Genomic DNA, 13,298 nt, shown 5'->3' on the forward strand with positions numbered 1-13,298 from the left:
TCAGAATCTTCTGAGAAGAAAAAGATTGAAATGGTGAGTTGAGACGGAACACTCGCCAGGACGTATACATTTCATTATCCATCTCCACCATATTCATCCAGTGCGTACAACACCTGTAAAGCACGGTGTATGCAATGTGATGCACGGGCATGCATGACGTCTGATGGCACCGAGTCGGAGGTGTTTAGTGATGATGTGGCAGAAGACAGAAGCAGACAGATGAATTGTGGAGTGTAAAGAGCTGTACTTTCTGCTCAGATGGACAGCGCTACACATAGATAGTGACCCAAAGCGGACTGCAAAAGCAAACCAGCTGTTTTCAGAGGTATAAAAGAGGGATGTATTCTGCAGTGTCCAATTCATTCACTTTGTATCAACCCAAGCAAGAAAGACAAAACTGAAGACAGAAAGACCCCAAAGAAAAATCCTCACAGGAGGGGGAAGTCAGTCTTTGTCCACAGGCTCCAGACTTCAGTCCTGGCTTGAAAAGAATTCCCCAAAAACCATTATTATGAATTTGTCCAATTACATTTAAGCCTCTGACAGTGGGGGATTAATGATTTTTACTAGAGATGGACCGATCTGATGTCACGTATCGGTATCGGTCCGATACTGATGTAAATCACTGGATCGGATATCGGAGAGAAATAAAAAATGTAATCCGATCCATTAAATATCAAAAAAGCACCTCACAAAACTTGCGACACAGCGTAACTCGGCTCATAACCGTAGCACGTCGCAGCAGTGTGCTCACGTGATAGAGCGGCTGTGTGTATTTGTAGCCTCGCTACCAATCCAGCATTTCATCTCTGAGGAAGTTTTCCCAGAGAGAAGTAAAGCAAGTGTGTAAGTTCATCTCTGAATGTTTGTAAAGCATTCCAGCGTTAAGCTTAACAACCGATATATGGAGCGACTGCCTCTTCTTGCTGCTACTTCAACCATGAAACTGATCAATGATCAGCTGATCGGCTTTTCTGTCGCGAGTCCGTCTCTCTTGTTTGTTTATTGCTCACTTCCTGCCAGAAAGAGGAAACCAGCGGCTGAACAACAGCAGCACGTTTAAGCTTGATAAGCTGTTGTTAGAATTTATTTAATATTACTTTCTACACCAGGATCTTTTTCTACATAGCTGATCTAGCAAAGTTTAGCCAGGGGGGCCGATAGGGCATGAACAGGGAAAAGGGGGCACAGAGACATACTTTTCTTTCTTATTCTCATTTAAAATGTCGAGCTTTTAATAAATAATTATCTGACTCTTACACCCAAAGTTTTAATCTGATGTAAAATGTAAAGAAGTCCATTACTGTATATAGTAACTGTTAAGTCTAATATACCCTAGTAAGCTATAGTACTTTTTCCCCATCTGTGCAGTTCTTCTGAAGGAAGATGTTGAATCTATTTAATTATTCTTGAAAAATAATTGATTTCTGTGCATTTTTTTCACACTGCATCAAATTAAAGTTGATTACTTCGATTAAGCATCGTGAGGTGGGGGGTGGGGGGGGGGGTTCCCTATTATTTTTTGCTGGGAGTTTGCAACCCTATTAGTTAGGTTGCTTAATATTTCTGCTAAGTACTCTTTAAAATACCAGAACAGGAAGGATGGAGCAGGTTTAAGTTTATTAGATTGATCAGTTTTGCTGAACTATGAAATATTTTGGGTGCAGTGTATTTTTTACATACAGGTTTAACAGAATAGCTTTAGTGTTGTTGTTTATTTGAACTTGAGTATGAACTTATACAAAAAGCAGCAATATATTAAAAAAAACAGTTTTATTGATTAAAAAACACTACATCGGATTCATATCGGTATCGGCAGATATCCAAATTTATGATATCGGTATCGGACATAAAGAAGTGGTATCGTGCCATCTCTAATTTTTACTATCCAAGAAATCTGTGTTGCCCTCTGGTGCACCTGTCTCCCAAACTACTGCATAAAGCTCAGAGTGCTGATTAGTGCTGAAATGTATGGATGCAGTTTTGGAAACTTGAAGATGTCCGAGGATATAAAGTTTTCAGCGTTTTTTGTTTTTCGTTGTAAGCGAAACAATGCAGCACATTTATGATTTATTGTATGCTTCAAGTGTCAAAATGTTATTTGAGCTTAAACTGCCACGGCAGCAGTATCTGTGCAGTGTGGTGGTTTGAAAAATATAATGTGTCTCTCAGAAGAGAAAGCACTCAAGTTACAGAGTGTAGTTAACTACAGCAGTAAATGTATGCACAGCTAACTTGTGCTGAGCTGGACCTTCACCTCAGCTGAGGTTTGCTGTTTTTCGGCAGGTTTTGTTGTTTCGTTTTTGTTTTTTTTGTTTTTTACTTTTTAAGATTATTTTCCCCAGTGTGGTCTTAATAAAAAAAATTTCCCCCGTTGTATTTTTACACAGGAAATCAGCCTTCGTACACAGCGCGGCCCTGACCAAGCTGCTTCTGTGAAAGGCTGCGTGCAGAGAGACTGTGAACTTGGGATGTTTGCAAAGCGAAGTTCAGTCAAATTAATCATTCTGTCAGACAATGAGAGCAGAGCACCCCAGGGCTAAAAGGGAGACAAGGCCTTTCAGCAAGAAGAAGAATACGCTGCACTACAGTATATGTTTTAGGCTTGTTATTCATTTTTACTAAGGGAGGCGGGGGATGGAGATGGGGATGGGGAGGTTATGTAGTAGAGCGCTCTCGCTCTCGTGGTGCCGGGGAATATATCTATCGTTCCGGGGAGCCATTTCCCATAAGAGGGGATAAATGGATGTAGCTGAAGGTGAGGACAATGCAGGAACATCACATTTAGAGGCTTATTCATCAAGTTCATACGTGGTGTCAAGCCTCTGCCAAATGTTGCATTTTCACAGCACCCTTGTAGAGGAACTGTTACTGGCCTTGTACACAACAATCGTCATACTTCATATCTAATTTATGTGTTGATGTTTATTCTCAAAAGAAACACCGTTGCATTCGCTCTTCAGTTTCTCTGTTATTTTTTAGACAGGTCCAGCTTCCTTTTGCACCAGGACCACTTCCACTTAGACCTTTTCTCAAACGTACAAGTCAGCAGTCAAAGCAAAAGCCTCACAACAATTGCCCTCTAATAATATTTAATTTATTTTGCAAACTGAATGCAATGATTTGCACATCTCTTATGACACATGCAAGACAGTAGAAGGTACAAATTTATCTATAAGTTTTTTTGGCAGTTTTTAGGATAATATGCACTGTTAGTTGATTATTTACCTGCCGCATTAACGTTACCGCTGCTGCTGGGTTGAGATTCACGAGTCCGGAGCGGAATTAAAAACACGACATTCATCTAAGGTCATCGTGTGTTTTTTGAGCAAATGCTTTTGCATATTCGTAGTGTTTCCTCCCTTAAATGAAATATCTACTTTGTAGATAACAGTTGCCCTGTTGTCATTCGTTCTCGTAAAGTATAACCAAACTTTTGAGCGTTTGAGCCGCTTAGGCGCCGTGTTTCCTGTCAGGTCAATGACGCTCCGCAACGTGGTGATGTCATTCGGGGCGACTGGAATCGATAAGGGAATCGTTTGTAAAAATGGCAAACGATTCCAAGGAATTGAAACAGTGGGAACCGGGTTTCGATACCCATCCCTAATCACAATTGAGTATTGACCCTGGGCATGACAGTTTAATTGTTTTATAAAGTGTAGTGGAGTTGATAACATTTCAACAGAAAGACTAACGTGTCCTTATTCAACATATCTGTATTTTTTCCTTCTTTTAGGTTATTTCCACACAGCATGCATAACTGAGAAAGAAAGCTGTGATTCAGAGCGTACTTTATCACGTGCCTCGGACTTATCAGTGCAGGAATTCATACCTCGCTAACATTTAATCTGACACAGAATCAAAAATGATCTGGGATCAGAAAAAAATATAAACTCTATTATCATAAAAATGAATGTTTATCTGATCCTTAACTAGTTTGTGTCACAGCAACTACTTGTTGGCCTAACCCTAACTACTAACCTTTAATGTATTTGATCGTATTTTGGCTTTTGAAAGTCAGGGACAAAAAGTGTGCACCATAAGTAATCCTGATATTTTGGAGAGAAAAACAAAACCAAATTCACTTCTAAATAAAGCAAAGCTTTTGTATGTGTCATTTTAAAAGATTTTGAGGGGCTGAACTGTCAGAGGTGCAGATCAACTTGTCTTGATGGTGTCTTTGTGGATGTCAGATCAGAAAAACCCTTGCATCTGCTGTTCTAGGCACCTCTAAGAAGCTGTTTCTGTTCAAATCTTTGTCACAATTTCTGTAAAGTTAACACATCTGCACCTTCAGTACTTTCCCCCCCAATTTCTAAACCTGCTGTTACACTTTAAATGGTGAAATGAAGTATGATGATCTCTAGCTAGCCTTCCATACAAGGGACAAAAAAGTTCGTCCTCAGAAAGGTGATAGATGTGTCCCAGCCAATTTCAGTTCCACAATATGCATCACAAATTCTTCACGCTGGTTACTGATATGTCTTCATTTCTTTGCCGTGCACATGCACCTCCACCCTTCACTGGCGAATGCAGACATCCTTTTTCCCTAGTCATCATTTATTGTTACCCTCTCACCTTTTCATAAAATAGGTGCACTTTTTCTCTCCAAAGCACACAGGCAACCTCATATGCACACACACCGACACACAGTTCTTCTCTTTCCCTCCATGTCTTTGCCTCTACGGTGTCTGCAGTTGCAGGATATGCGTCTCAGTCCACAGCACTATTCAGATACCTTCTGAATGTGCTTGCAAACACCGTGGGAGCAGTCACAGTGATGTATTGCCGTAATCCAAATGATGCAACATGACATGGCTGTCAGTTGCCATGGGATTCTGGGTGATTTATATTCAGCAGATCTGTTTATGGTCTGATATTAGTGATGTTAAAGGCCTGATCTGGCACTCTTATCTTTAACTAAGGGTGTCTTGCCACTGGACAGGCAGACGCTTTATTCACAACGAGGGCTAAAGAATTTTTGCGTAATCAAACTATTTCATTTTCACGATCCCCAACAGAGAAGAGACAAAGATTATATATTCACTTAACATCTCGTTCCCTTAGATTATGTGTGCTCCATCACAAACTGTATGTAATTTATAATTGATCAGTAAAAAAAAAAAGCTCGATTCATTCTTTAATTTTGGTTCTCTTGCATCTAGGTCTTTCCCACTGTGGTACTCGATAAATGTTTCTACGTTGTCATGTGTGCCATTGCAGGCTCATTTCCATGTCTATGTGCTGTGCTTTATCTGCCACCAACTATTTCTTGCCCTGGATAAGCCAGCAGATCGGCAGTCAGGGGAGCAAAGAGCATGCACAGCATTTGATAAACTGTGCGGTGGATCAAAATGAAAAATACAAATAAAACAAAAGAAAAACAAACGTTTGCACATGGGCGACTTTTTCGGGCAGACGGTGTGGGCATCATTGATGTCAGCAGGGAAAGCTAAATGAGACTCATCAGTATATGTAATATACTGACCTGTAAATGAATGCTGTGTGAAAAAAATAGCAGCATGAAAAATATCAACTGATGGCACTCCGACACATAGCTACACCGAGGTGCTCGAGCACTCCGAGGTATCTGACAAAATGCACACAGATCTGCATAAATGAAAAACCTTCAAATTGGGTATTGATTTATTCTGATTCATTTATTAGTCAACAAGCTGGAGTCCTTATTTGTGTATATGAAATAATAACACAGTTTGACAGGCATAAAATAGCATTTCCGCATCAGCAAGTTGATTCTCAAGGAGAAACTGACGACTGGGATATATAAGCATGATGTGCAGTGTGACATTTTTAGGGAACTGGAAAAGTGAAGGACAAGAGAAGACGTGGCAGACCTAAACTTATCTACAGCAAATGTAAAGTATCTGAAAGTCATGTCCTTAAACATAAAAAATAAAACATTAGGGGGGAAAAATCGAGCAAAGACCTGACTGGAGAGAACCATATGACCATTCACTGAATCGATCTACAGTTTGCCATAGTCTTATTAGAAATGGTCTCAGTGAAAGGGTGGCTGTCAAGAAGCCAGTCATTCAAGCAAGGGAAACAAGAAGGAAATGCTGCGGTATACCAAATTACACGAGAACTGGACTGAAAAGGCCTTATGCAGAGATATATCAGAATTAGACATTTTTGAAATCACTATCGGTTTATATGAAGGAGGTCAGGAGGTACAACAGTGTCTACAACCATCTGTAAAATGCTGTCTCCGCTCTGTCGTGGCTCGTCGTGGTTATATACACAGAAAAGGTCAGATTTTGATCCACTGTGCAGAACCTTTTATTAAGCATCTGGTTGGCAGCAGCTCCATTCTTTTGAACATGACAATGATCCCAAAGCAAGGTCATAACTGGGTAGAGCTAAATGCACAATGGAACACCGTCAATGATGGACTGGCCCCCCCAGAGCCATCCATCCTCATCTGGACAGAGGACGGAACAAAAAGCAGCCAACATCCAAAGAAGAGTTTTGAACAGCCTTCAAGAAGCCTGAAGAAGAAGAGGAACACATATTTACGAGAGTTTATACTATGCTGAAGAACAAAGGTGGCCATACCAAATATTGTCTTGCAAGCTGGTTAGAATTGTAGAAAACTGTATTTACATGTATATTTGCAGCTTTCATTAAATTGCTACAACTATTTCCTGTTTTCCTAGCAGCATATAAAGAAATTAACACATTACCAAACTCAATCAATCCTGTGTTTATTTGTTAGCACAGAAGAAAACTTTGAATGTCTGGCATATTAATTCTTAGAAGCAATATTCTGTTGCTGTACAAAATGACTTTAAAAACTCTGCAGACTAAAGTGGATGACCAGAAATAACACGAAACTTCAGGTTTTTTTACCTTTTGTTTAGGTTTTCTTTTGTTTTTTTTACATGATTTTAATGCGAAGGACAAGTTGATTTGATTTGCAAATAAACTAATAAGCCTTAAAGTTGAAAAAACACTGGGAACTTGTATGGTTAGTGAAAAACATGTAGCAACATAAATAGTTAACTAATTAGGAAACTTTCATCCACCCTTCTAAAAAAATCACACTGAGTATACTATTTTCTCTGTTATGCCATGAGACCTTACAGTGGGGCAAAAAAGTATTTAGTCAGCCACCGATTGTGCAAGTTCCCCCACTTAAAATGATGACAGAGGTCAGTAATTTGCACCAGAGGTACACTTCAACTGTGAGAGACAGAATGTGAAAAAAAAATCCATGAATTCACATGGTAGGATTTGTAAAGAATTTATTCGTAAATTAGGGTGGAAAATAAGTATTTGGTCACCTCAAACAAGGAAAATCTCTGGCTCTCACAGACCTGTAACGTCTTCTGTAAGAAGCTTTTCTGTCCCCCACTCGTTACCTGTATGAATGGCACCTGTTTGAACCCATCATCTGTATAAAAGACACCTGTCCACAGCCTCAAACAGTCAGACTCCAAACTCCGCCATGGCCAAGACCAAAGAGCTTTCGAAGGACACCAGGAAAAGTATTGTAGACCTGCACCAGACTGGGAAGAGTGAATCTACAATAGGCAAGCAGCTTGGTGTGAAAAAACCAACTGTGGGAGCAATCATCAGAAAATGGAAGACATACAAGACCACTGATAATCTCCCTCGATCTGGGGCTCCACGCAAGATCTCATCCCGTGGGGTCAAAATGATGATGAGAACGGTGAGCAAAGATCCCAGAACCACACGGGGGGACCTGGTGAATGACCTGCAGAGAGCTGGGACCAAAGTAACAAAGGTCACCATCAGTAACACACTACAACGGCAGGGAATCAAATCCCGCAGTGCCAGACGTGTTCCGCTGCTGAAGCCAGTGCATGTCCAGGCCCGTCTGAAGTTTGCCAGAGAGCACATGGATGATACAGCAGAGGATTGGGAGAATGTCATGTGGTCAGATGAAACCAAAGTAGAACTTTTTGGTATAAACTCAACTCGTCGTGTTTGGAGGAAGAAGAATACTGAGTTGCATCCCAAGAACACCATACCTACTGTGAAGCATGGGGGTGGAAACATCATGCTATGGGGCTGTTTTTCTGCCAAGGGGACAGGACGACTGATCCGTGTTAAGGACAGAATGAATGGGGCCATGTATCGTGAGATTTTGAGCCAAAACCTCCTTCCATCAGTGAGAACTTTGAAGATGAAACGAGGCTGGGTCTTCCAACATGACAATGATCCAAAACACACCGCCCGGGCAACAAAGGAGTGGCTCCGTAAGAAGCATTTGAAAGTCCTGGAGTGGCCTAGCCAGTCTCCAGACCTCAACCCCATAGAAAATCTGTGGCGGGAGTTGAAAGTCCGTGTTGCTCGGCGACAGCCCCAAAACATCACTGCTCTCGAGAAGATCTGCATGGAGGAATGGGCCAAAATACCAGCTACTGTGTGTGCAAACCTGGTAAAGACCTATAGTAAACGTTTGACCTCTGTTATTGCCAACAAAGGTTATGTTACAAAGTATTGAGTTGTATTTTTGTTATTGACCAAATACTTATTTTCCACCCTGATTTACGAATAAATTCTTTACAAATCCTACCATGTGGATTCATGGATTTTTTTTTTCACATTCTGTCTCTCACAGTTGAAGTGTACCTCTGGTGCAAATTACTGACCTCTGTCATCATTTTAAGTGGGGGAACTTGCACAATCGGTGGCTGACTAAATAGTTTTTTGCCCCACTGTATCTCTTTTTCAAATGGTAATACTTTTGTCTTAATAGATTTTATTAATAAATCAACTAAAATAAAGTTGTAATCTCATTAATTTTCAGGGGGTTGACTTGAACAGAAATTATTGTTATGTCTGAGTATAAGAGAAGTTATTTTAATCACTCCTAGTTATGCATAAACCACAGCCTATCATTGTCATACAGAGGACACAGGTCATAAAAGAGAATACACTGAATTATGGGTAATTGCCCTTTTTGTACGAGGCTAATTAGGAGTTATTACAAACTTTTAGTGTTTAGTGCAAATTCAAAGTGAATCAACAGTTGAGATAAAAAAAGGAATTTGCGATGAAGCTATTTAGTCTTATGAGTAAATATTCAATCTGCTATGATTGTTTTATGATAAACAGCAGGCAGGTTTCAAGAAATAAAAATTCTCATATAATGTGAACACTGTGTGACCCTGCATGAACTTACATTATAAAGAGCTTCAGAAACTCACAATATTTGTTTGATATTTGGCCCCAAGATGTAAAAGTTTGCTGTGTGACTGATACTAACATAGTCTTACTTTAGAATTAATGCGTTTTATACTTAAAGGAGTTCAGTATATTACCATATTTCTGAATAAATGCTAATGTTGCCATTTCCTTTTTTTTCTAAGTAGCAGGTAGCTGCAGATGCAGGTTGTGTTTCTCTTGATCTTAAACTGGAGCCTGTTCTCCCGTCATCTAAGATATTATTCATATTTATTGCATTTCCTTCCTGATTTTTCAGGTAAAGTAAACAAGAATGAAATATAGGGCCAACCTTTGATGTTGCACTGAAGACTGCAATCTCCTCTGCTTTGTGGGAGTAAATAACACAAAAATATTATAGTTTTCTTTGCTTTATTTATTTTGTTTTACAGGAAGTGTTTTTCTTATGTGTGTATAATTGCAGGTATGGTGAACTACAGCGAGGTGTCTGGTTATCCGCTCGTTCAGCACTGGAATCTTCGCTCTGTGCTCTATCACGTCAAACTCAATCAATGGGTCCTCTCTCAAGGTAAATCACACCGAGCTTATATTACTGATTCTTTATTTATATTGTTAGTAACCTTGCTTCGGTCTCCACTGAGAGGAGCAGGATCGTAATCTATCAGTTACTTAATTTTTAACCAGAAATGTGATTAGCTGGCAGACTGCCATCTTTTTTACTGTCATTTTTAGATGCATTTAAAGCTGAACTTCATGTTGCACAACCTGGGTCTTGAATTCCAAATGCAAATTAAGCCATTTATGTAAACACTGCTTTTGTGCTTTAAGGCAATCATTAACAATATTAAAAAGACACTTTTGTTTAACATTTTTTTTTACTTTTATATATTTTTACTAGGGGTGCAACGATACACAAAATTCACGGTTCGGTTCGATACTTTGGTGTCACGGTTCGATATTTTTTCGATACAAAAAAAATGTTCATGCCTTTTTAATTTGTCATTTATTAAAATTATAAATATATATTTTTACTCAAAAGTACAGTTTTTAAATTTAATGTTGCTGAAACAACAAAATAATAATAATAAAAAAATAAATAAATCTATCTGTCAGGTGTCGCTGTGTGCAGGCAGGAATAGGACCCAAAATGCAGACTCACGGCACGCAGAAGTATATTTCAAAACTCAGCTTTTATTGCTAGATGGCAAAACGTAACAAAAATCCAAATAAACTTACATGAGCAGGCAGACAGAACACACAGCATAAATGAGGGTAGATCAGAACACAGACACAGAGAAACACAGGGCTTAAATACACAGAGGGAGCAATCAGGGAATGGGTAACAGGAGGGAAACACAGCTGGGGCAAATCAGGCCTAATGAGACAAGGGGAAGCGAAACCAGATACATTAACATCAGACATGGACCTTCAAAATAAAACAGGAAACATAACACAGACTGAACTAAAGACACAGACTCACACGCAGGCACTGCAACAGAGGGAACAGGGACGTGGGACCAGGGCAGACACAGACACTGACTGGACACGGGGATATAGCAGATAGGGGAGACAGCAACTAAGGATTACACAGAGACAAACCATAAGACATAACTCTAACGAAGAAACCAAAGAATAGAAATGATAAATAATACAATAAACTCAAAACCCTAGGTCAACGACCCAGGCATCCTAACAGTATCAGATCGAGAAATCACTCATCTTTGGAAAAGAGAGTTTATTACAGAGAAATGGCTCTTTCCAAAATAAAAGCTATACTATGCGCTTCTTCTGGGCTATATTCTCAGCAGCATATTAAACATATCAGGTCCCCATAAGGAGAATCATGTGCTAACGGCTGTCTAAATGACTCGGGTAAAGTTTGTAGCATGCTGCTTGTTGTTTTTGTCTGCTTCCACTTGTCTTTGCACTAGGATGATGTCTGCGTAAACGTGCAGTCATATTCGTTGTGTTCCCACTAGTGCTGTCAGCGTTAATCTCGTTGAAATGACGTTAACGCCACAACACGGCAAATCTCCGTTAACGAGTTACCGCGGATCGCCCCGTGCGTGGGGCTGGACGGCGTTAACACGTTAACAAGCTAACTACGCTAACACACTAGTTCCCACCAATTGAGCATTGCGTGGCAAATCCTACATACTGTTTTACTTTTGTCCATGACGCGCTTACCATCAGGGTCATACGTCACATGAACACCAAGATGGTTCCAAACACCAGATCTGAATGAGGGTGGGGGAGGTTCACTTTGCCATTTAGCTTCTGTCTTGCTTAGCTTCTGTCTTGCTAGCTTGCCCTGCGCTCAGTGAATCTGCGCTCGACAGTGCAGCCTAGGCGGAGTAGTCGAACGCAGATTCACTGAGCTCTCAACACAGACAGCATCGTCAGAAGAAAAGTTGATAAAATAAATAAATAATTTTGTATTGTTCGATACATATGCGTACCGAACCGAAAGCACTGTATCGAACGGTTCAATATCGATACGAGTATCGTTGCACCCCTAATATATATATGTGTATCTCCTGTAACAAACACAAAAAGTTCAACACAACAACACAGTCCCAGTATCCATCAAGAAAAGCACACTGAGCACAATGAGGTCTAAATATCTCATGTCATTGTTGAATTTTTTAGACCAAAGTAGCATCATATGGTTTCAGTTGCGTCCTTTATATAACATGAAACCCATGTTGCAAAGTTAAAAACAGTCAGCTATTGGCTGATCGTGGCGGAGCTGTTCCGCCGCACTGCTTGAAGAAAATAAATGAATGAGGGGCGAGTTCCTTTTAATTAAGTACCTAATTAGATACAAAGTGTTAATTTTAAAAGGGTGCAAACTAACAAGCGACTCAGAAAGCACAACCAGAAAATATAAATGTAATTACAACCTCAAGTTCTTGATCAGCTGAAAAAACTTGCAGCTAATTGAATATCGAGTAATATCTAGAGGCCGAATGCACCGGTCCAAACTAAATCCGAATAAAACGGCGTAAACATGTTTTTCTAGCAGTAACAGCAAAGGTTGGTAACAGTTCACATAAAACGGTGGCCTTTGTACGAGCACGCAGAGTCAGGCTTGATAATGGGCTGCTAAAGTTTAAGGTGAGGTTAATGCCTCATAGCCCGAGAAAATGAAATCACATAACCGGCAGAGCCCGAAGGAATAGACACGTTAAACAGTTTTATTCATTGTAGGAGGAGAGAGGTTGGAATGTCACAGTGTGATAAGTGAAGATTAAAGTCTGATGAGACACACCGTCAGCTGTGCAAAAGCAAACCCAAGCTCATTGACAATAGCTTTTTAGGTCTGTTGTCATCTGTGACATTAAAGCTACTTCCCACAAAATCTAGCTATATAAATAAAGTTTGCACCTGGCGTCACATTGAGGGCGATATAGAAACAATTCTTATCACGATAACGTTATTGTCATATCAGTCGAGAATGATATATGTCAAGCTTAAAGGTTTTTTCACTCCTAAATGTGAACATGTCAGGTTAATTTTGGTCCAAATATTGCTTAAACCAAAATTGTTTGTCAAGTTGTACATGTACTTTAACAGTGTGCGGCTGTGTTTTAAATAAAGAATATTAAAATATAATAATAACAATAATAATAAACAACATGGTAATGTGTCATACGCCAAAATCTTAATTCACAACAGGCAAAAGCCTCAAGTGTTACATAAGAAAACAAGTGAACTGGAAATCTACAGTTTCAAAGAAAAAACATGAGCTCCTAATATAAAAAATGAAAAGTCTAGTTTTTTGATAGAAACATACTTTTTTTAATTGTAGGGACAAAAAAAAGATTGAAACTGATATGGCTCTAACTCTGTTCCGACCACATGCCTGGTTCGGTGTGGCACTCGTCGGGGTTTCACGGTCTTGATCCCAACATGGATAGCATCAGCTCTGTCAGCCTTATATTAGCCATGTTTCATATTGCTATCAGGAAACGTTTTTGCATAATAATTATTTGTATCGTTTTATTGCCCAGCTGTAGTTTGAGGTGTAAATACATACAAGTTTGTAACAAAGGAAAAAGTTTCAATTAATGCAGCTTATATAACCGATATAGCTTCAGCAAGCACTTAACTTAATTGTAGCT

General features: G+C 39.5%; 1 protein-coding gene across 1 annotated transcript in view; it reads left to right on the forward strand.

Moving 5' to 3' along the window:
* astn1 (astrotactin 1) overlaps positions 1 to 13,298 on the forward strand; it is a 424,302-nt gene that overhangs the window by 246,368 nt on the left and 164,636 nt on the right. Inside the window, exon 16 of the mRNA XM_040039526.1 lies at positions 9,638 to 9,742. Within this exon, the coding sequence (XP_039895460.1) occupies positions 9,638 to 9,742 (105 nt within the window). The remainder of the gene's footprint in view (positions 1 to 9,637; positions 9,743 to 13,298) is intronic.

This window comes from Simochromis diagramma, unplaced genomic scaffold, assembly GCF_900408965.1.
Source record: "Simochromis diagramma unplaced genomic scaffold, fSimDia1.1 OVJJ01000337.1, whole genome shotgun sequence".
Taxonomy (NCBI): Eukaryota; Metazoa; Chordata; class Actinopteri; order Cichliformes; family Cichlidae; genus Simochromis; species Simochromis diagramma.